General features: G+C 45.1%; 1 protein-coding gene across 4 annotated transcripts in view; it reads left to right on the top strand.

The window, feature by feature from the left end:
* Window positions 1-20,575, top strand: part of samd11 (sterile alpha motif domain containing 11) — a 48,775-nt gene that overhangs the window by 25,474 nt on the left and 2,726 nt on the right. For 3 of the 4 annotated variants that reach the window (XM_031845906.1, XM_031845908.1, XM_031845910.1), the window contains exons 5-10: window positions 1,965-2,057; window positions 5,318-5,509; window positions 10,790-10,943; window positions 16,263-16,378; window positions 16,733-16,811; window positions 17,140-17,933. In XM_031845906.1, coding sequence (XP_031701766.1) covers window positions 1,965-2,057; window positions 5,318-5,509; window positions 10,790-10,943; window positions 16,263-16,378; window positions 16,733-16,811; window positions 17,140-17,933 — 1,428 coding nt within the window. The remainder of the gene's footprint in view (window positions 1-1,964; window positions 2,058-5,317; window positions 5,510-10,789; window positions 10,944-16,262; window positions 16,379-16,732; window positions 16,812-17,139; window positions 17,934-20,575) is intronic. The other variant, XM_031845907.1, reaches the window with a different exon arrangement.

The following is a 20,575-nucleotide window of genomic DNA, read 5'->3' on the forward strand; positions in this document are numbered from 1 at the left end:
TGTGTGTGTGTGTGTGTGTGTGTGTGTGTGTGTGTGTGTGTGTGTGTTAGAATAGGGGGTCTAACTAATGGGGGTTCTCTCTTTCTTTGTTAATATTCCAGTAATAAGAGATCTTTTTGTGTGTGTTTTTTTTTTTTTTAAAGAAAAGTACTAAACATGATTTGAAAATGACAAGAAAAACAGAATATAAAGGTTCTGACAGAAAAAGTAGAAATTATGAAAGACATTCAATATGCGTGTCTATGGACTTGTCCATTAGCGTCCCCCCTTCCGCCTTCTGCCTTCCGCCTTCCCTACACTGTATCCTTAGTATGGTATAGGAGTGGATCTCCTCAGGACCTGAGAGGCAACATCAAACACTGGATCATTAGTGAACCTCACTCTCTCCCTTTCTTGTTTGCTCACTCGCCCTCTCATCAACACCAGGGCTCCTTCAGCAGCCCAACAAAATCCTCTGAGTCCTGTCTAAATGTCTGTCTGTCTGTCTCTCTTTCCCGTCCCTGTCTATCTGTGTCTTGTTATAGTGAAGAAAGAACATAAGTTTGGGTGATAGGTTAAGGATTAAAGGTGAGACTCCACTCCAGCTTCACTCCTCTGTTGATGACTGTCCATGCGTTGCTAAGGTGGACACAGGAGTGGACACATGACAGAAATTGCCAAATGTTGTTTGCTTGGGTATTGCTACGAAATTACCTTTTTTTTGTTTTTGTACCTGTTTCTCCACACTGTTTACACATGCTGTGCAAATGATGAAAAATTGCTTTGTTGAAAAAGAGAGACAGAGAGAGAGAGAGAGGATCCATTCTCCTTGAGGGGGGGGCACTCCTCATCCTTAAAAATAAGCACCGAGAAGTGAAAGCGAGAAAAAAGAGTAAGAAGGGAAGCAGTTGCTGCTGTGGCTTGGCTGTCTGTGTGGAGGAAGAAACACAGTCAGAGAAAAAAGTGTATGAGAGAGAGAGAGAGAGAGAGAGAGAGAGAGAGAGAGAGAGAGAGAGCGCAATGACAAACAGCCTTTTCCTTCCTGCCGCCACTGCATGCAATGTGCTCTGCATCCCCTCTCTCTCTGATTAGGCCAGTATTGATTTGAGGTGTGTATGAGGGGGTTGGAGGTGAGGCGATTGGGTGGGAAGGAAAAGAGGGATGAGAGGGGAGGAGGAGGAGGCAGTATGGGGGAGCTATAATTGTACACTAGATGCTCCTCTTTGGTGGCAGGGGAGGAGGGAGAGGGAGAACAGGGATGAAGAGACGGAGGCAGGGAGGGTGTAAATGGGAGGAGAGAGAGAACTCCTAATGGGAGGAGGTTTTAAACACACCAAGAGGAGAGAGAGACAAAGAAATGAGAAATGAGGCAAGAAGATCAGAAGTGTGTTTATGAGGGGAGGACAGCAACAGGAGAGAGGGGAGGAGGAGGAGACTATCTGTCGTGGAGGTACAAAAACTAAAAATAACACCTGATATAGGCATAATGTAGGCTGAGAGTGATTTCCCAAGCAGCTGATAGGCTCTCGTGCACTTAAGTTCAGTCAGAGCCTTTTGTGCCAACATCTGGAAAAAGTGAAGAGAGAGAGGAAGAATAGTGATAACACTTTAAGACAGACTGTTGGAAAGAGACGTTGGAGGAGACACGGAGAGACAGAGCCCTCCTCCCTCCTTCAAATAGACAAAAACACGCACACACGTGAATGAGCCAGGCAGATCTGTCATCCACGGCAGTGCAGGCCCCCTCTCGTATCTGACAGAACAAGCAAATCTCCAGATGCCCGTGGCTTGCTTTACTTGCTCTCTTTCTCTCTACCCAAAACTTCTTTTTTTCCTCTTTGGCTGTTTTTCACTTCCTCTCTTCTAAATCTGCATTTCCAAAACAGCCGCCATGTATACAGGTAGGCATAGAGCAGAGCTTCAATATCAATCTTTTACTTTGGCCTTTTTTGCTTACTGCTCTTTCTCTCTTTGTGTGCTTACAGATGACCTTCTAGGAAAGAGAAGAAACTTCTCTCCCAACAGCAGCAGCGAGTGTCCCTCTGACAGCAAGAAGTCACGTAGCGTATCCCCCAAAGGTAAGACCATGCATGAGTATTTGTGACTTTACAGATGTGCTTGGACGGACATTTTCTGACAGAAAAGAAGTGAAAATTGTGGGAAAGACGACAGGATGGCTGAGTTAAAGTCAAAGAGAAAGGATGGAAGCTGCAGAGTGAAGAGGGAAACATGAGGTGGTACTGGTTTAGCTGCTGGTGGTCAGTGTTAGCGTGATACACATCAAGTCACTAAAGGGTCAATTCAATTACCAAAACATAGTAGTTTTTATCTGCTGAGCTTTGTCTGCTAGATTCTGCTGCTAACCCAATACAATGGATGTTTTGAGCACCACAAAAGGAGAATTTGTACTGCTGAAAACATTGAGAAATGACATTTATAAAAACTCTTTTTCTTCCCATGTAAAATAGCGGAATTCCTCTGGTCACTCAACAGGTCTGACTGAACAGTTTTCATTTTGTGACTACATCTCTGCAGTAGAAAATAGTCCCAATTTTAACAAGAAAACAGAACATGAGTGGTAGGGAAATGCCAGGGGTAGCTCCAAACGCAGAACACAAAGTAATATAATATCTAAATCTTATAATACCTTAGATAATGGCCCCTGTTGATTGAATCATTTTTGCTGCTGATTCCTAATATAAACTGTATTGCCTTTTCATCTGCTCTCTATGTGACATGGGAACAACATAAATAACAAATCTTAAAAAGGCATACGTTGGCAAGACAATTCCCCGCTGTAGTGCTGCAATCCGTTCGCCATCCTCTATTATTCATATTTCCCTCATGTGGCGAGAAACCAGGCGCCCAGCGTGGAGCCGGCACAGCCGTCCCTCTGGGCTCCTGAGGAAGACTTCCTGACTGATGCATTATACAGCAGGCAAAACCGCGAAACCAAGGGCAGCTCACCGCACATCCAGTCTCATCTCTGGAGACGACTGAACAACATGTACACACACACACACACACACACACACAGACACACACACTCTCCAGCAGCATGTGTAAGCCAAACATAAAAAAACACGTACAGTGACACAAATTATGTTATTTTATTATGGTTAAATTCAGTGTGGGGGGAGGGAGGGTAAGTGCAGATTAAGCTGTCGAGAGCTCAGCCTGAGCCTAGTGTTGACCTTTTCCCCCTGGGTAACCTTTGACCGACAACAGCCCTGCCTGGAGCCTCTTTCTCTGAGTAGAGAAGCACTCATTCCTGGCCATTATAGTCTTATTTAGACACAACTCAGCTTCTGAAAGATGCATGGGTTTTTATGTGGATGTGAGTTCTGTGTGCGTGTCAGTGTGTGTACTCGGGCTTGGCTTCCTCTTAAGGCAAATGGGGCTTGTGTGTTTTTATTTTGACGTTGTGCTCTTTTGCCTGCGTGGTTAGGTTTTTGGCTTTTAAAGCAAACAACGACTGTATATGTCTTGCATATATTTTTAATTTTCTGTATATTTGCATGAGGGAGGGTGACTGATAAAGAAGACTGTGTGTCTGTGTGTGTGTGTGTGTGTGTGTGTGTGTGCAGCCTGCTGTCCAGAGAAATTAAGTTAAGCCATTTCAAATCATGTGTCTTAACCTTGAGCTCTATCCACATTCATACCCAGACTCTACCTGCATGTGTGTTTCCTTATCTATGCATGTCTTCATGTCCTCCAAGTTCGGCGTCAGACACTATCCCTTAATGCAAGTCGTGAAGTAAATTGTGAGAGAGGGAGACGGAGACGGAGTAGCGCAGCGTAGGAATGGAGCAGGAGAGATTGGATGCCGCTGTGTAAATGATGTCTGTTTTTCTTTCCGCTGCAAAATCGCCACCCCCTGCTGTGTTTAGAGAGCGAGAAAACTTCAGACAGTCGCAGACTAGTTGCGTGCACACACATACACATACACTTGAGGACCTTGGGTGGATTAGCTAGAGCTTGACAGTGGAGACAGAGATACTTGCGTGCTTGCTTCCTCCACCACCACCTCCAACCCACCTCCGCTCCTTAGCGCCACTCCTGCTCGCCTGCCCGGGGCCAGGCTCAGGTTTCAATAAGAGGGAGGGTGGTAAAAATAACCCCTGCTTTCCTCTGCTTCTCCCTCCTCCTCCTCCTCATCCTATTTCTCCCTCCTCTAAGTCCCAAAACACCTCCCCATATCCCCCACCAACCATACCTTAGATCATGTTACTATTGACAGAGAGAGGGAGGAGGGAGGTCAGAGAGAGAGATTAAGTATGGGGACTGACAGCTAGATGGATATCATACACCACATGACCACACACATGATGGAAGAAGCGGGGCCTTTTTTTGTAGTCTGCATAAAAAAATATTTAAAATACAATACAGCAAAACAACCCTACTTAAAACCTTTCACCTTATGCAAACAGTAATGCATAATTCCGTGCTTTCTGTCAGAGAGCTAGTGAGTTCGTGCTAGGGTCAGGCTCCGACCATTAACAATGCATGGTTGTATGTGTACAGCTTCATCCAAAGGAGTTTCCAGTCCATCAGGGCTGTCTTTGCGTTCTTCTTAATGAATAATCTGTGTACAAGCATGTTTTTCTGGCTGATATTTGAGGAAGCATTCGCGACAGAGTGCAGTAATAATAAAAGAAATATGCAAGACAGAAAGATAATATAATTAATTATGGGTAATTCTTTGGTATGTGTGGTTTACAATGGTAATGAGTGCATTCTGTGGTGTTTTTTAAAACCGTGTAAGAAATTATTTTTATCATAAAATTACCAAATTTACCTCCACCCTGCAAATTGTGAACCCGTAGATATCTCAGTGCTCAGAATGACTCAAATTACATTCTGGTGTTTAAATAAAGATGCAAGACACTAATGGGCTGTAAAGCGTCCTAAAACACACTTCAAACGGCGATGTATGCAGGCAATCAGCTCAAAGTCGTTGTATAAGACAAGTTATACAATCTTGTCACAAAGCTGCCTTCATTCAAGGCCCCCCCCCCCCCCCCCCCCCCAAAACCGGTTTCTGAGCAGCAGTGAGTGAGCTCATTAAAGAACATTTGGATTCACTAGTATTAGTTTTTGTTCTTCTCTTGTTTATTTGGGGTAAACAGATAAGTATACTTTGCAGGGTTGCTAAACTGTAGTGTTCTGTGTTCAGTTCAGTGATCTCATGAAATGGGATTTCGGGTATTCAACTTCAAATTTTGCAAATCTGTGACCTCTGGCTTCTGTTTGAAACTGCGCAGTATCGGGTTAGTAGTTATCCCCTGATAATGTGGATATTCACAGTCATTGATATAAGTGTCCCTCCTCTCTTCAGAGAACTCCCACAGCCCGGTGGTGGAGGCAGGCGGCAGCCACGGCCACATGAGCCCCGACGAGCACTACAGGTGCATGATGTCAGCACTCAGCGAGCAGGGGCCCTATGAGGAGCAGCAGCAACGGCTCTACCAGCTGGCGAGCAGCATGGGTCTGCCTGGCCACGGTCAGTCCACGGGCTCTGTATTTGTAGGTGTGTGTACGGTCATCATCATCCTCACTGTCATCATATTGGCTTTCAAATATCTCTCATTTTGTTACACCTTACTGTATATACCTCAGTGCACAGTTGATTTTTATATTCAGAATAGCATTTCCTGCTCTACAAGTAAGAATCGACTGATGAACGATCTAGAAGTACTTTTCCTTTCAGTTTTTTTTTTTTTCAAACTTTGAAATAACTTCAGAGTTAGTTTGAAGTAACTTGCGATTTACTTCAAACAAAAAGAGTTTCCTGTGGAAGCACTTCACCAGCTTCTATAAAAACATCTCCTCCGTCACCTGTCACCAAGTCACTGTGATGCACTGTGTTCAGGGTAGCATGTTAAGGTGTGCCACACTGCTGCCATTGAAACCCCAGCCATGGAGATGGCTGACATTTCTATTTGCGGTGCTTGCCCACCCAGTGTCAAAGTGTCACTCTGGGTGATTTCTGACCACCCTGGCCTCCGTTGTTAACAACACCCACAAGGCTGTGCATGCATCAACATTGCGATTGATCTAGGAGCTCTCATTGGCTGCCTGCCAACCCTCTAAATCTCCCAACACCCTCGAAACCACCAGTGTGTCCCAGTTGTTCTCAATTTCAACAGTCACGTAAAATTGACTGGTTTTAACTTGAGAGAAATGTAGTTTGATTGGGAAAATGAGAAAATTTGCCTCGTTTGGATTTTATAAGTTGGCCTTATATTCGTTTCACTGTGCTTGCCATTAAATGCTAACCTATTTCTCACATTTTTGTAAAGAATGTAACATTAAGTCCTACCAGTCTTTATGAGCTCTTTTGCAGTAGCATAAATCCAATTGATGCCCTGGCCGACTTGTAGTTTGAGCTACTTTTATTTTTATTTGATTAGTAATGATTTTTAATTGCTGGCTGCAAATCTAGGGGGCGAAGCCTATAAACGCTTTAATTGCCTTTTCCTCATGTCTTAGAGGAGTTAGAGGGAAGATGCAGTGCATTGTGGGGGTTTTTATGGCCCAGGGTGCAGTCTGATCACTGGCTTCCTTTCCCAGAAACCTTGCTGGTATGAGGAAGACGCTCTGGCGCAATATAGACATACTCGATCCCCTTCTTCACTTGCACATTCCAAATCGTTTGATCATTTCCGCAGCGTTCTTTATTCTGCACACGTGCATTCCTCTTCCAAGCTGCACTTAAAAGCAATATATGTGCAGAAGAAGTAGCGAAAGAGGTGAGGAGAAACCAGGAATACAAGTCCAAAAAACCTGAGGAGAGAACTGGGCAAAGAAAATGAGGGAGGAACAGAGTTGAGGGAATACTTTCTCCCGGAGCAAGAAATAAAAAAAAAACCACATACATACAAGTTCATGGTTTATTAATAATGCTAGGGTCACACACATACAAGTGCCATTTCAAACACAAATTCATGGTAAGATTTCCTCTTAGCGATGTGTGTGTTTACATTTGCTCTTGTGTTTGTGCGTTTAATATTCTCTAAACAAATGATGAGCCATGGGCATCAGAGCCACGCCTTTGGTGTTGATAATATTACTTTTCTTCCACACCTGGCAACTTCCTCCGTCTATCTACCGACTGCTTACAAGTTTATGTAGAAAACTCAGTATAACACTACCTTCACGTCCTCCCTTCTGCCAATTAACAGTCGGAGCTTGTTAAGAAACTAACACACTCACACACGAACAATCCAGGAGATGGGACAGATGGACGGCTGTTTTGTCTCTTGAGAGGCTGACGCGAATCACTTCAGCGAGAGCCCCTTGACATTGACCTAGTCTCTGATGGGGCCCTGTGACCCCCTCCTCCCTCCCTCCTGGGCCCCCATCACCAAACATCTCTCCTACACATCTCCATCTCCAGCATTGCTTTCATACTCTCTCCCCTCATCCTCCTCCTTTTCCTTACCCCCACCTCCAACCTTCCCTTTAGCCTTGGTCCCCGCAGAGCATCCTTTCATGTGTTTGAAGAGTCGGGCACAGAAAATTAGAGTGTGTGTGTGCGTGAAAGAAGCAGGGGTGAGGAGGAACTCTGTGTTCATGTGTGTGGATGTGTAGGTGTTGTTTGAGAGGTTCTCTCTGAACCTAATGGGCAAAAGAAGAGTAGGGAAGGGGAGTGGGGGGCTGAAATTGGGGTTGGAGGTGGCAGGATTGTAGAAATGGCCAGGAGGGCTTTCCCTCCCTCTTCATATGATGAAAGGAGAGTGAGGGAGAGAGAAAAGAAAAAGAGAGGTGGGGGTAGATATCCAGATGAAAGTGAAGGGAGGGGTGGTACGGAAGGGGCTTGTGTTTCGTCTTCTGCAGTTTAGTGTGCTTTGCACTCAACATCTCTTCATCATCATCATGCCAAAGAGCCTGAAAACTCCAGCACATGATTGTTGAAAGTACTGGCGGTTAAAGACATTCAGTGTGACAAACTTGCCACATATGTACTGCTTGCTTAGCCTATACTGGCTGAACACCTCTTCCTGAAAAGAGACTTCATTTTCTGATGTATGGTGCATTTTAACGGATGGTTGTCGGTCTTTGTGTACCAAATCCATCACGAGGCTGGCAAAGCTGCATCAGTGCGGCGCTCCTCTGCATTCTCGCGCCGAGAAAAACCGGCTTAACCGAGGGGATTTAGGCCCAACACCAGGAATGATGGCGGGGAGAAAAATGGGATGGCACAAAAGAGGGATAAGCGGAATGGGTCCGAGTGGTAAACTGGGACCTCCCAAAATAACTCATGCAACGGAATATATGTGTATGTGTGTCCTCAATTAGGACTTTAATTTGCAGATGAAGGGACTCTCTTCTTGTGTTCTAGCAGCTGTAACACCAAGAGTTTTAGAGGGGAAATTCTAAATCTGAGTACTTACTCTGTGTACACACACACACACATACACATACACACACACACACACACACACACACACACACAGTCTGAAGGTTAGAGCCCCAGGTGACCCTGCTCTTCTCAGTTCACATGAAAGAGAATTAGAAAGAGCGGGGCGGGGGATAGAGAGAGCAAAATATGGAAGCAGTGTTGGAGTGAAGCTTTACAAACACGCATTGGATAAAACGAGAATGGAATAAGATGAGAAAGGGCAGAAATAATAGAGAAATTACATACATTTTTATTGAGAAATTGTCAAGATACTTTTTTATTTTTAAATCTATCAAAGCTTAGTTTGTGGCTTGGGTCGGTGGGGTTCGACTGGTTGAACTGGACTCAAAACCTAAGTGTTTTTCTGGCTCTGACTCTGGTTAAAGTCAATTTAATAAGCACAGTATTACTCAACCTGTGAAAAAGGTTATATAACATAAAGTCTGCGTTACAAACTGGACGTGAAGCGTTTAAAAGACATGGATGTTTACAAGGCAGGGAGAGTCAAGAGAAAGACGCTGTTGAGTTGCATTATGGGAATTGCCGGTTACAGTGTTTTAGAGCTTGACTAATTAAAGTCTAAAGCCTAAAGTTAGGGTTTCTTCCATGTTTCTATGTTGGATGCAATATAGTCAGGATATCTTGGGCTCTGCAGAATCGATCTGTGCTATCCTTTACAAATCTGTTCCTTGGAAGTCCCCAAACTTTATGGAAGTACAATACTAAACCACTGGAGTACCCCTTTAACCCAGTCATACAAAATAATTGGTGAGGTGGGATTGTGACCACAGGAAACTCGTAGAGGTCAGCTCTTCCACCCTGTCACCCCTGCACCGTGTATGCAAGTGCACAACAGACTGTGTGTGTTTGTGTGTGCGCTCTATGGCTCCAGTTCCCCTCTGGTCCCTCCCTTATCTCTCCCAACCCCCCCTTACCCACACACAAACCACACGTACACACACACACACACACACACACACACACACACACACCCTTGTCTGCCGCCAGCCGATTCCCCTGTGGCCTGGCGCAGCAAACAGATCGATACACCGGAGCTAGGCCGCATTAATATCTGTCGCTTCACCCCCCCCTCCCCGGCGCCCACTCAACTGCTTCAGCACACACACACACCCACACACACACACACACACACACACAGTCAGGCACTCGCATGCAAGCGCCTAAATCACACAGACGCACACAAACACACGTCACACCCGTACCGGCGGCGGAAATGGCCCCTAGCTCCCGAGGGATCTGTCTAATTAAAAAAGAGGGGGAGGCGGGGAGGCGGAGAGAGAGGATAGATAGATTGAGGCAAGGAGAGGGAGGAGAGAGAGAGAGAGCAGGATGGATTTTTCTCTCATTAGAAGCCATGTCTCCTGGTGTGGCCTGGCCTGGCTGATAATGATGAGGCCTCTTCTCCTACGAGAGCGAGAGAGAAACGGGGTTGCTGGGGGAGAGAGGGAGAGGAAGGGAGGCGGTGTGAGCAAAGAAAGAGATGAAATGAGGCGAGTGGTAGAGGACATAGGGTGGAGAGAGGGGCAGGCAGAGATAGAGGGAGAAGGTGCGATGGTGGCGGAGGTGGGGAGGGGTAAAAACACTTTGCCCCCGATGTGTGAAGTCATTTTTGGCTCGCTTTTACAAGAACACACCTTTTCATTTTTCTGCTTCCACCTCTTTTTTTTCTCCTCACATTTGCTTCAAACTGGTCAGCTCAGTTCCAAAGTGTGACAGATGGACTTGAGCGCTATGTGCTAATTTCATACATCTCTACCAAGATGTCTGTTCTTGTTTATCTTTGTTCGGTGTGTGTGTGTGTTTATGCGCTTATGCGTTTCTGTACGTGTACATGGTGGCGACTGTGGCTCAGTGGTAGAGCAGGGTCGTTGAATGGTGACATGCAGTGTTAAAGCGCTTTAACACTACATTTTACTATATATTATACTATATATTACTACACTTTAAGGAAGACTAGAAAAGCGCTATACAAGTACAAGTCCATTAAGCATATGGATGAGCTACCGGCATAGTTAGCCCTCACATCCTTCACTACAGGACAACAAACACGTCTTTAAAGGATGCTTCACTTCTACTATTTTTCCCGAAAACTTGTTCACGCTTAAAATAAGCCATCAACTACAAGCTGGTGAAATGTATAGTCAGTAGGATTTTCTGTTTCAATCCAAACCTGAGTTTTCTGGTAATGCTTTTGCATAGACATGAGTCGCTGGATACTAAATTTGTTTTTATCTTCCCCTCTCTGTCTCCACCTCAATCCTTGCCTCCCCTCTGCTTTTTTCCTCTCTTCTCTCCTCAACTTAATCCTTCGTCATCTTTGTCATATCAACTCTATCTTCCCATCTCTCCCCCTCCACTTGCTTTGTTTTATTCCTCCTTATTCAGATATGCTGCGTGCTCGCCAGGAGGCGTTGGCTGCGGCGGTCAGGAATCCAGCGGCCTTAGAAGCTCACCTGCCCTCGGCGGGCAGCTCCTCTTCATCCAGCCAGAGACGCAAGCAAGGTCTGCCGCAGCACCGGGACGCACATTACACTGACAGGTAAGAAACGGATGCAGACACACTCACTCGCAAACGAAATCTCTATGTCAGGCCGACCATATCTTGCAATTGAAACGGCAACGCTGCCGTGCTTGCAGTATCCGCATTATTCATCATTAATGACGCCCAACACCCACATCCTCCTCACCCACCCACACACACCCACACACACACACACACATATACTGCATACGAGGCCCCAGTTGATGTGAACACAAGAAAATGTGGAAATCACAATGAAACGATGTTCTGTTTTTTCAGAAAAAGCTTGTCAATGGGAGAAATAGTAGAAGGAGTTAATCACCTGCCAGTTAGCTTCACCAACTGCTGCACTTTTCTTCCCATTCTTCCACTCATTCCAAGCTTCCTCAGCAAGATCTGATCTCATATTTGGCTTTTTCATTGTGCTGCAGTGCACGTTTGTATGTGTGCGTGCGTGTGTGTGCATCTCCACATACATGGTTAAACTAAGGATCCAATAACCTCTTGGCTACCACTGTGGAGCTGCACGCCTGCATCCCCGGCTATTCCTCCCTCCTCTCCCCCCCAGCGCTGGCCCCTGCGCCTCCCAAACAAAGCCGGGGGCAGCGGGAGTGGGCGGGTAATTGCTTGTCGATTATTTATGTGGCGCGGGGAGAGGCGGGGGATCGATAATGGGCCGGCGGTGCGGCAGCAGGGGAGGGAGTGTGTATGTGTGTGTGTGTGAGACATAGAAGGGGGTGGTGAGGGGTAGGTGTGGGGATATAAGCAGGAAGCAGAGCGGCCAGGCGCTATGTGGTGCAGCTCTGGGAGGCTGTGGGTGTGTGTGTGTGTATATGCATATATATATATATATATATGTGTGTGTGTGTGTGTGTGTGTGTATTGAGGCGAGGAGGGGGGGCTGATTATCCGCATGTGTTTGTTCCATTTTTCAAGCTGGCATTCTGCATGTATGCTCATCTATGCGAATTGAATTTGGGTTTGTTTATGTGAATATGTCTGCTTATTATGTGTGTGTGCGTGTCTCTGTGCGTGTGTTGTGTGTGTGTGTGTGTTGTGTGTGTGAGAGAGAGGCCAGTAGCGCAGTATGTGAATGTGGTCAGTGAGCCGCGGCTGTTCTCCGACAGCACAGAGTAATTAGCCACACAGGGCGAGGGAGAGTTAACTAGGCCTCGCCCTTCCTCCCTTCCTCCATCTATATCTCACTCACTCCATCCCCCTCTACCTCCACCTGCCTCCTCCAATGATTTTACTCTCAGTATATTTTTGAGTGGATAAAAAAAGAGGGGTTAATAAGGAAAATGTTGAAGTGCCCTTTCCATCGCTTGAACCATTGTCTAATTGAGAGAATGCAACAAAAAAAGGGAAACATACAAAGAGTGATGCAAAACCTGTATAATGTTTCACCTGTACATACTCATGCACTTTTGCTGTATGTATCCACATACTTTCAGTACTTAGGCTAATCTTAGAAAGACTATTTTACAGCATGAAAATCTTCATTCTTACATTTTTTTCGATAATAGTGTGTTTTGTGGCAAGAGTTTGGGAAGGGCCCCTCATGTTTCAAAATGACACTCCCCCACAAAGAAATTGTTGTGGCAGAACTTGTTGGCCTAAATAGTGTCCAATCCAACACCTTTTGGGTGAACTGCATTGTAAAATATATGCCAGGCCTTATCACCCAACATCAGACCCTGACCTCACTAATGCACTTGAGACTGAATGGGAGCCCTGCAGCCAGGTTTCAAAATCTTGTCGAAAACCTTCCCAGAAGACTAAAGCCTGTTGTAGCAGCATATTAATGCCTATAGATCTGGAATGAGATCAACGAACTTAAGTGAAATGTCCAAATGTGTGTCTAAATGTAAAGACTATACTCAACTCCCATGAAATATACAGAACCTGCAAAAAATAGAGACGGAGAAAATTAAGAAGAGACCTGAGAGGGAAATGAGTGCAAAGTGAAAAAAGAGAAAATTAAAATCGAGGTAATTGGTGAATAAAAGCAGAAAACTGAGATAGTATTAAAAAGCCGAGGCTGAAAATGTGAGGAAGCTCTCCCCCTCTCTAACTCTCTCCGTGGCTCACCTTTCCATCGACCCCTCATCATTGATTATCTGGGGCCCATTAGGGCCCATTGTTAAAAACAAATCATTAGGGCTGCTCGATGGGCTTAGAGCCTGGCGCTCCATTTGTCTGGCCTTAAATGGCAAAGCTCACCAAGCATCTGCAAGGCAAATGGGGGAAGGATGGAGAAAAATAAAGAGAGAGAGCAGAAGTGGAAAACATGGGAGCTTAAAATGGGGATGAAGAGAAGGAAGCAAAATAGAAGAAGAGAGGAGATGGCGAGAGGACGAAGTGACGGAGAGAGAGGGAGATAAGGGGAGGGAGGGAGCGAGCGAGAGAGAGAGAGAGAACGAACGAGCGTGGAGGGAGCCTCATCCATTTTAATGAGCTTCCTGTGTAAATGTGTTCCTGCGGAGAAGGAGCCGAGGGCGGCCGCGCGGCGCTCCTAATCCCCCCACGCTCCCGTCATTAAGGGCAGCCCTGTCACACACACACACACCCCTACACGCACACCAGGACACACACTTACACAGACACGCATACACACTCACACTGCTTGGGCTTTTGCAGGACGGCACTGCTGTCGCCACTCTGACAGGTCGTCACACACCAGTGAATTCCCCAGGAGCCCCTGGCCTCACTGCAGGCAGAGAGAGAGAGAGAGAGAGGCAGAGAGAGAGAGAGAGGCAGAGAGAGAGAGAGAGGCAGAGAGAGAGAGAGAGAGAGAGAGAGAGAGAGAGAGAGAGACAGAGAGAGAGAGAGAGAGAGAGAGAGAGAGAGAGAGAGAGAGAGAGAGAGAGAGAGAGAGAGAGAGAGAGAGAGAGAGAGAGGGAGAGAGAGAGAGAGAGAGAGAGAGAGAGAGAGAGAGAGAGAGAGAGGCAGAGAGAGAGAGAGAGGCAGGGAGAGAGAGAGAGATCATTTTGCGTGGTTATGATCCCACCTTGCATTTGTGCCTATTTTCTTTTTAAGATATTTTCAGGTCTCATGCAAAGAACTAGGTGAGTGTTTTACCTCATCTTTTTATAGCATGTTAGTGGTTTGCCAACAAAATGCACAGATAGGTTAAAAAGAAAATCACACACAGACAGACATGTACACACTCACACACACTCACACGCACACACAGCCCCAGAGCAAAACGACTAATGTCTGCCACTCCTCTCTTAGAATTGCCTCCTATAAAAGGAGGGAGAGATGGAGGAAGGGAGTGGAGGGGAGTGTCAGACGCACACTCTTTCTCCCCTTCTCTCTCTGTCTCTCTCACTCCCCGTGATTAGGCCTAATTATGGTGGCGCAGACGCCTGGCAGCCCCAGTCATGCAGCTTTAATTGACCGTTATTCATCTGCGGGCTAACGCTAGGCAAGGGTAGGCGGTGCAAGGAGAGGGAAGAAAGGGAGGAAGTATCAGAAAGGGGTTTCGGGGGGGGGGGGGAGTGTTTGGCATGCGGGAGCCATGGTGAGGTGGATGGGAGTTTTGCGGGCGCCTTAGCGTAGCCTTGTGGAACTGCGCGTCGCAAGGCTAATTGCTAGCCCCAAGGGATTAGGCCAGGTGATTACACACTGGGCGGTGTAATTACATAAGCAGCGGCAAGCGGGGCCCCGGCTAGCGGCTCCGGGGTCACGCGCCGTAGCCCTCACCCAAGATTAATTGGAGCTGCCACTGGAGTGCGAGGCACCGCCGGAGAGAGCGGTTATACGATTAGCATTAACATTTCAACGGCGGAGGCGATCGATGAATGCCCCCCCCCCCACACACACACACACACACACACACACACACACACACACCACTCTCTCAGTACTGGCTACAGCCCCCCCATCTCATCTCATCTCTCCGCTCTTGTATGCGTGCCCTCCCTCCTTGCAGTTCCTCCCTCTCGCTCCTTTTCCCTCACCATTTAGTGAGGCGGGAGACATGCAGGCGCTAGCTAATTTGAACACAGTTGCAAAACAATATTTGCGGTTGCATACGTCCCAGTGTTGGTTTAGGTTTTGTTGTTTTCCTCAGCTTGTGTCCCGTATGCTTTTGTGCTGCTGCAGTCACACACAGCTGAGCTCTGATTGGTGTGATAGCAGCGGCTCAGGAGGAGAGCAACAGAGAAAGAAGAAGGAATAGCTAGTGAGCTCAGGAAGGGCACTGGAAACAGCTGTGGTTTGAGACACAGAGCAGGCATAGAGCATCATCTTCCACACATGAAACTTTCAAAGGGTCATGGTGCAGATGCCTCACTCTTCTGAAAGCTTTTCTTCTTTCTCAAAATCATGTTGCTGTACCCATGAAGATCTGCACGAAACTGAGAGGAAAAACTGCGAATGGGAAATAATAATAGAAAGGATTACAGTGAACAAAGAAAGAGGATGAAGAAACAGAAAGGACGGAGAGGCAAGACAAAGCTGGGGTAAAGTGACAGGATGAGATGAAGCGATGAAGAGGGGAGACAGAAAATATATCGAGAGAGGTGAAAGAAATATAACTGAAGGAAAAGAAATGAGTAAACAAGACGTGTTTTTCAGAGGTAATAGAAAAGTAGAGAGAACAGAAAAAAGATGGTTCAGAAAGAACAAGAGACGGAGAGAGGGAGCAAGGTGAGAGGCGCTTTTCCCCCTCAAGGAGGACAAAAGACGAAGCCAATAATGGAGAGACCTTTTCAGAAGCAGAGGTTGCAGGACGCTCCATCTTTTCACCAGTTTCAATGCAACCCAGAGAGTGAGAGGGAGAGAGGGAGGGAAACGGAGAGGAGGAGGAGGGCGTAAAAAAGGGAGAGAAGAGAGGAGGGATGAGTGTTAATTAGAAGGTCCTTCAGCCCGTGGCCCCGGTCAAGACGCAGGGGCCGCCCCAGCTGTCGGAGCATGACACACTGGCATTGTGCATTCAGCCCTCATTATGTGTGTGGGTCTTGAGGTGTGTGTGTGTGTCTCTGTGTATATGTCGTGTGTGTATGTGTGAGGCGACAGGGGAAGAAAAGGCTGCAGTCCAGGGTACAGCAATGGCCAGCGGCGCTTGCTGCGGCGTGACAAGACTGATGAGGCACTGGGGCGACATGGGGGCCCCTGGAGCTCCACTGATAAAAATACATTGCATACATTGGTGTGGCAGCAACCACACACGCACAAAGAAAGAATTGAGACGCACTTAATAACTATTCTTGTTACGGAGGGAATCGCACACTATACATCTCTCCATGCTTAATGCTTTCGGCATAGGAAAGCATCCAGTGAAATCCAATTTGAAATTAACGTTGTCTTTTATCATATTTGTGTCCACAGAGAACTGTCCCACCCTCCACCCCTACTGTCCCCACCAACTGCCCCTCACATCGCCTTAGGACCTCACCTGCGGCCTCCCTTCCTGGGCATGCCCTCTGCTCTTTGCCAGGCCCCTGGTGAGTCATAGATCACGCTAAGGCTAATTATTAGTATAATCTAATAATTAGTACCAATGGGGATGCATGGCATGTACATATACTTGTAAAAAATATATATACTTTCACATTTACACGGATATGAAGAGAATGTTACATTGTTCTTTATACATGTTAAAATGTCATGAAGTTACGGTAGTTGCAGGATATTACTTTAATAGCATTTTTTATGCTGACTAACTTTCAGTAACTTTTAAACATGATTTCTCAAAGATTTGCATTTTTCCCTCCTGTTTTTTAACATTTGGGAGCTTCCTTGTCACTTGTTAGATTTTTGCTTACAGGTATGTCTTTTCTTGCTGTTTCTATTCACAGGTTATAGTTTCCTTCAACCAGCTCAAGCTGAGCTCTTTGCTCGGCAACAGGAGATGCTGAGGAAGCAAAATCTGGCCAGGTGTGTGTGTGTATGTGTATGTGTGTGTGTGTGTGTGTGTGTGTGTGTGTGTGTGTGTGTGTGTGTGGGGGAATGCTACAGTATGTAACAATAGTGCAATTATGGCCACCGTGTAAATAATAACGGCTAAAATCTGTGTTTTATGGGTTCATTGTAACATGAGCAAAAGAGAAGCTTCAAGGTGGGACGTTTTTTTTGAGAGGGCAAACTTGTGGACGCAGACATGTTTTTGATATACTCCCAGAAGCAGTGTTGTGAATGTGAAATACTTTACATTTGTAAACATTTGGCATGTACGTTAAAGTCCCTGTGTCTTTCATTGTCTTAGACTTGAGATGTCGGCAGAGCTGCTGAGACAGAAAGAGTTGGAAAGTCTCCACCAGCGACAGCAGCAGCAGCAGCGTCTTTTGGGCTCTGAACCTTTGGGAGCTCTACCTCCTGGCCTGCCCCCCGACCATCCAGCCCTGCGGAGCCTCCACGACATCCCAGAGGGCCATCCGCTCCGTGAGGAACTGGCCCGTCGCTCTAATGCAATGCTGGTGCTCCGCCATGGGGCTGCCACGCCACTCGTAACCCTCAACCACCACCAGCATCAACAACCAGGACCACCCTCCACACCCAAAGACACCCAGGCGCAGAGATCTAACGCTGGCCCAGATGCCGAATTCAGGAAGGCCCCCCGCAGGGCCCCCCAGACGCAGGTCCATGCTGGGGATCACACAGAAGGAAGAGAGAACAGAGGAAGGTTGGGAGACAGGGAGGTGCATGATGAAGAGATGAAGGACTCGGACAGTGACACAGAGATGTGTGAGGAGAGGCGGGACAGTGTCGCTGCCAAGTCGAGCAGGAAACCCAGGGACAGGGAGAGAGACGGGGGTAAAGAGACTGGCAGCAGGGCAGTGTGTGACAGTGCCAAGGAGACTGGAGAGAGCTCAGGCAGACTGAGTGCCCCTTGTAGTTCAACAGGTACGGAGTCACCCAGTCGCCACCTCTTCACCCCTGGACTGGGCAAGGCTGATGTCAAGTACCACCTGCCGCCTGGGTTCATGCCACCCCTGCCTGCTCTTCATGCCCAGTCACTGCCCTTCGGATTCCCCTACGCCAACCCCTACTTTCACACAGGTGAGATACTCAGTCACACACAAAATACACATACACACACAGCCGACATGTGAAACCAATTAGCGTCAGGCTTTGTGTGCGTGTGTGTCTCCAGTGTGGAGACCTCTCCCTGTTAGTGGCCATGCATCTGACCTCAGTGTGATCTTATGCACACCACCAGCAGCACAATCACGTGGGCAGAAAGGAGTAAAAAATCCCACCATGATCAGCTTACAGGGATAAGTCATGTTTTTTGTAGTAGAGTTCTATGAGGTACTTATCCACAGTAGATGACTGTCGGCACACCCCCAGTTTGGAGAAACAGACAGGAATACCAACACAGATACTTCTGTGGGAATCAGTATTTTAAGTGTTGGCTATATTAGCATATTTTCACCACCAAGATGTTCATTTAGTACAACACTGATAGTCATAGTATAGTATGTCATAACAGTTCTGAAAGAGTCACAGTGTAGTTTTTGGAAAAAAGTCAAAATATATGTAGTATGTTAATACTATAGTATTTAGAAAAAAGGCATCAAGTCAAAATACTGTATGTCGCAAAAAGTTAATAGAAAGTTGCTGTATAGTTTATCAGATAAACTGATTAAAAAGTCATAGCATAGTATGTAAAAAATATTCATAGTATAGTATGTCGAAAAAAGTTATAAAATAGTCAAAATATAGTATGTTAAGAAACTCGTACTACAGTATTTCAAAGAAAGGCATAAAAAAGTCAAAATATTGTATGTTGCAAAAAGTTATTGAAAAATGTGTAGTGTAGAATGTGAGATAAACTGATTAAAAGGCATAGTATAGTATGTTGTAAAAGGTGATAAGTCTTTTTTTTTTGTTAAAAAAAGTCAAAAAAACTTTACTATACTACGTCAATTTGAGTGATAGCAAATTATGTCCAAAAAAAGTCATAATATACTATGTCGAAAAAAGTTATTAAAACGTCGTAGTATAGCATGTCAGAAAAACTGGTTATGTTGTAAAATGTGACAAAAAATCCAAAGTATAGTATGTTGAAGAAAGTCATAAAGAAGCTTCACTGTAGTTTGTCGATAAAACTAATGTATGCCGAAAAAAGTTATAAAAAGTCATAGTATTAATATGTCGTAAAAAGGGATAGAAGAATCAGAATCAGCGTTTTTGGCTAAGTATGGGCACATTTACAAGGAATCTGTCTTTGTTTTTTTGCATCTCTCTCGATGTACTTCCACAGATATAGAAATAAGAGCTAGGAACAGAAAACAGACAAATAGATGAGAAGGATGGACAGGACTGTAAGGTACTCAAGTAGTGAAAACAAGTGTCGATATATAAATGTTACATAAAAGCAACAATAGCCAACAAATGACCAACAGTGAAATCTAAATAAAACAACATATACAACTTCTATATACAAGTTCTGTAGGTTGTAAACAATACAAAGTGCATTAAAATAAATAATGAAAGGATGTGCATGGACTAGGTGATTGTGTACAGTATGTACATGTAAAGATGTCTATATATTGTATATACAGTTTTATGATTTACATTGAGTGTGACAGATGATATGTACATATTTTTACACTTCAGTATGTCATAAAATGTAAAAAAAAAAGTCCTAGTACATCACATAGAAATTCATAATATAATATGTGATTAAAGTCATAGTTTTGTTTGTCATAAGGAGTCATGGTATAGTTCACATGGATATGTCATAAAAAGCCATAAAGTATGTCCAAAAAAAGTCAGTATAGTATACCATGAAAAAAATCATTAAAAGCATACCGTACTTTTTATAATAAAGCCATAAAAGGGTTATAGTATACTATACTATAGTATAGTATACTATTGAATTTATATAAATATAATCATCGGAGCAACCTTTAGCTCACCTGCTAGAGACTGCACACATGTTGGCTGGGTCCTTGTCACTGGATTCAATTTGGAGCTGCAGCCCTTTGCCTCTATCGCTCTCCCTCTTTCCTGTTGTCTATAATAATAATTATAATAATAATAATAATAGAAACAACTTCATTTATACAGCACCTATATAGTTCTACAGCTGCACAAATTAAGGAAATAACCCCCCATGTCATAGCGGCAAAGATGTTCCAATAATATGTCTATTTTGGTTTTAGGAGGGTATATGTATGTAGATTCATGTGTAGAGAGTACGGCATGTCATACAAATGGAATTACCGCCATTGTATGCAGTATACAGTTGTATGCTTCTGCCAACCAGTCAGCCAAGTTGCAGTTCACGTCCATGTTATCACCTCGTCGTTTTATCCTATTAGACATTTGTGTGAAATTGCCATAACAAGCATACAAATTCTTGAATTATGGCCAAAAATGTATTTTCTATGTCAGCGTGACCGTTGACCACAACAATCTCATCCGTTAATTCTCGAGTCCAAGTTTGTGCCAAATTTGAATTCCCTCAAGGAGTTCCCGACACTGCGTACCTCCCACGGTTATCGCTGGCATGGAGGCATCGACATATTTTGAGCTGCATTTTTGAAAAATGTTGGCCGTACATTTTTTTTATTTTTTATGTCTCTCCAGGCTTTCAGTTTTCATCTTCTACATCACTATAAAAAATGGCAGCAAGATCCTCAGTCTTAATAGCAACTTTGTACCGGGTTATATTGACACATCATTTTCACCCG

This window comes from Anarrhichthys ocellatus, unplaced genomic scaffold, assembly GCF_004355925.1.
Source record: "Anarrhichthys ocellatus isolate YVR2014 unplaced genomic scaffold, GSC_Weel_1.0 scaffold5, whole genome shotgun sequence".
NCBI lineage: Eukaryota > Metazoa > Chordata > Actinopteri > Perciformes > Anarhichadidae > Anarrhichthys > Anarrhichthys ocellatus.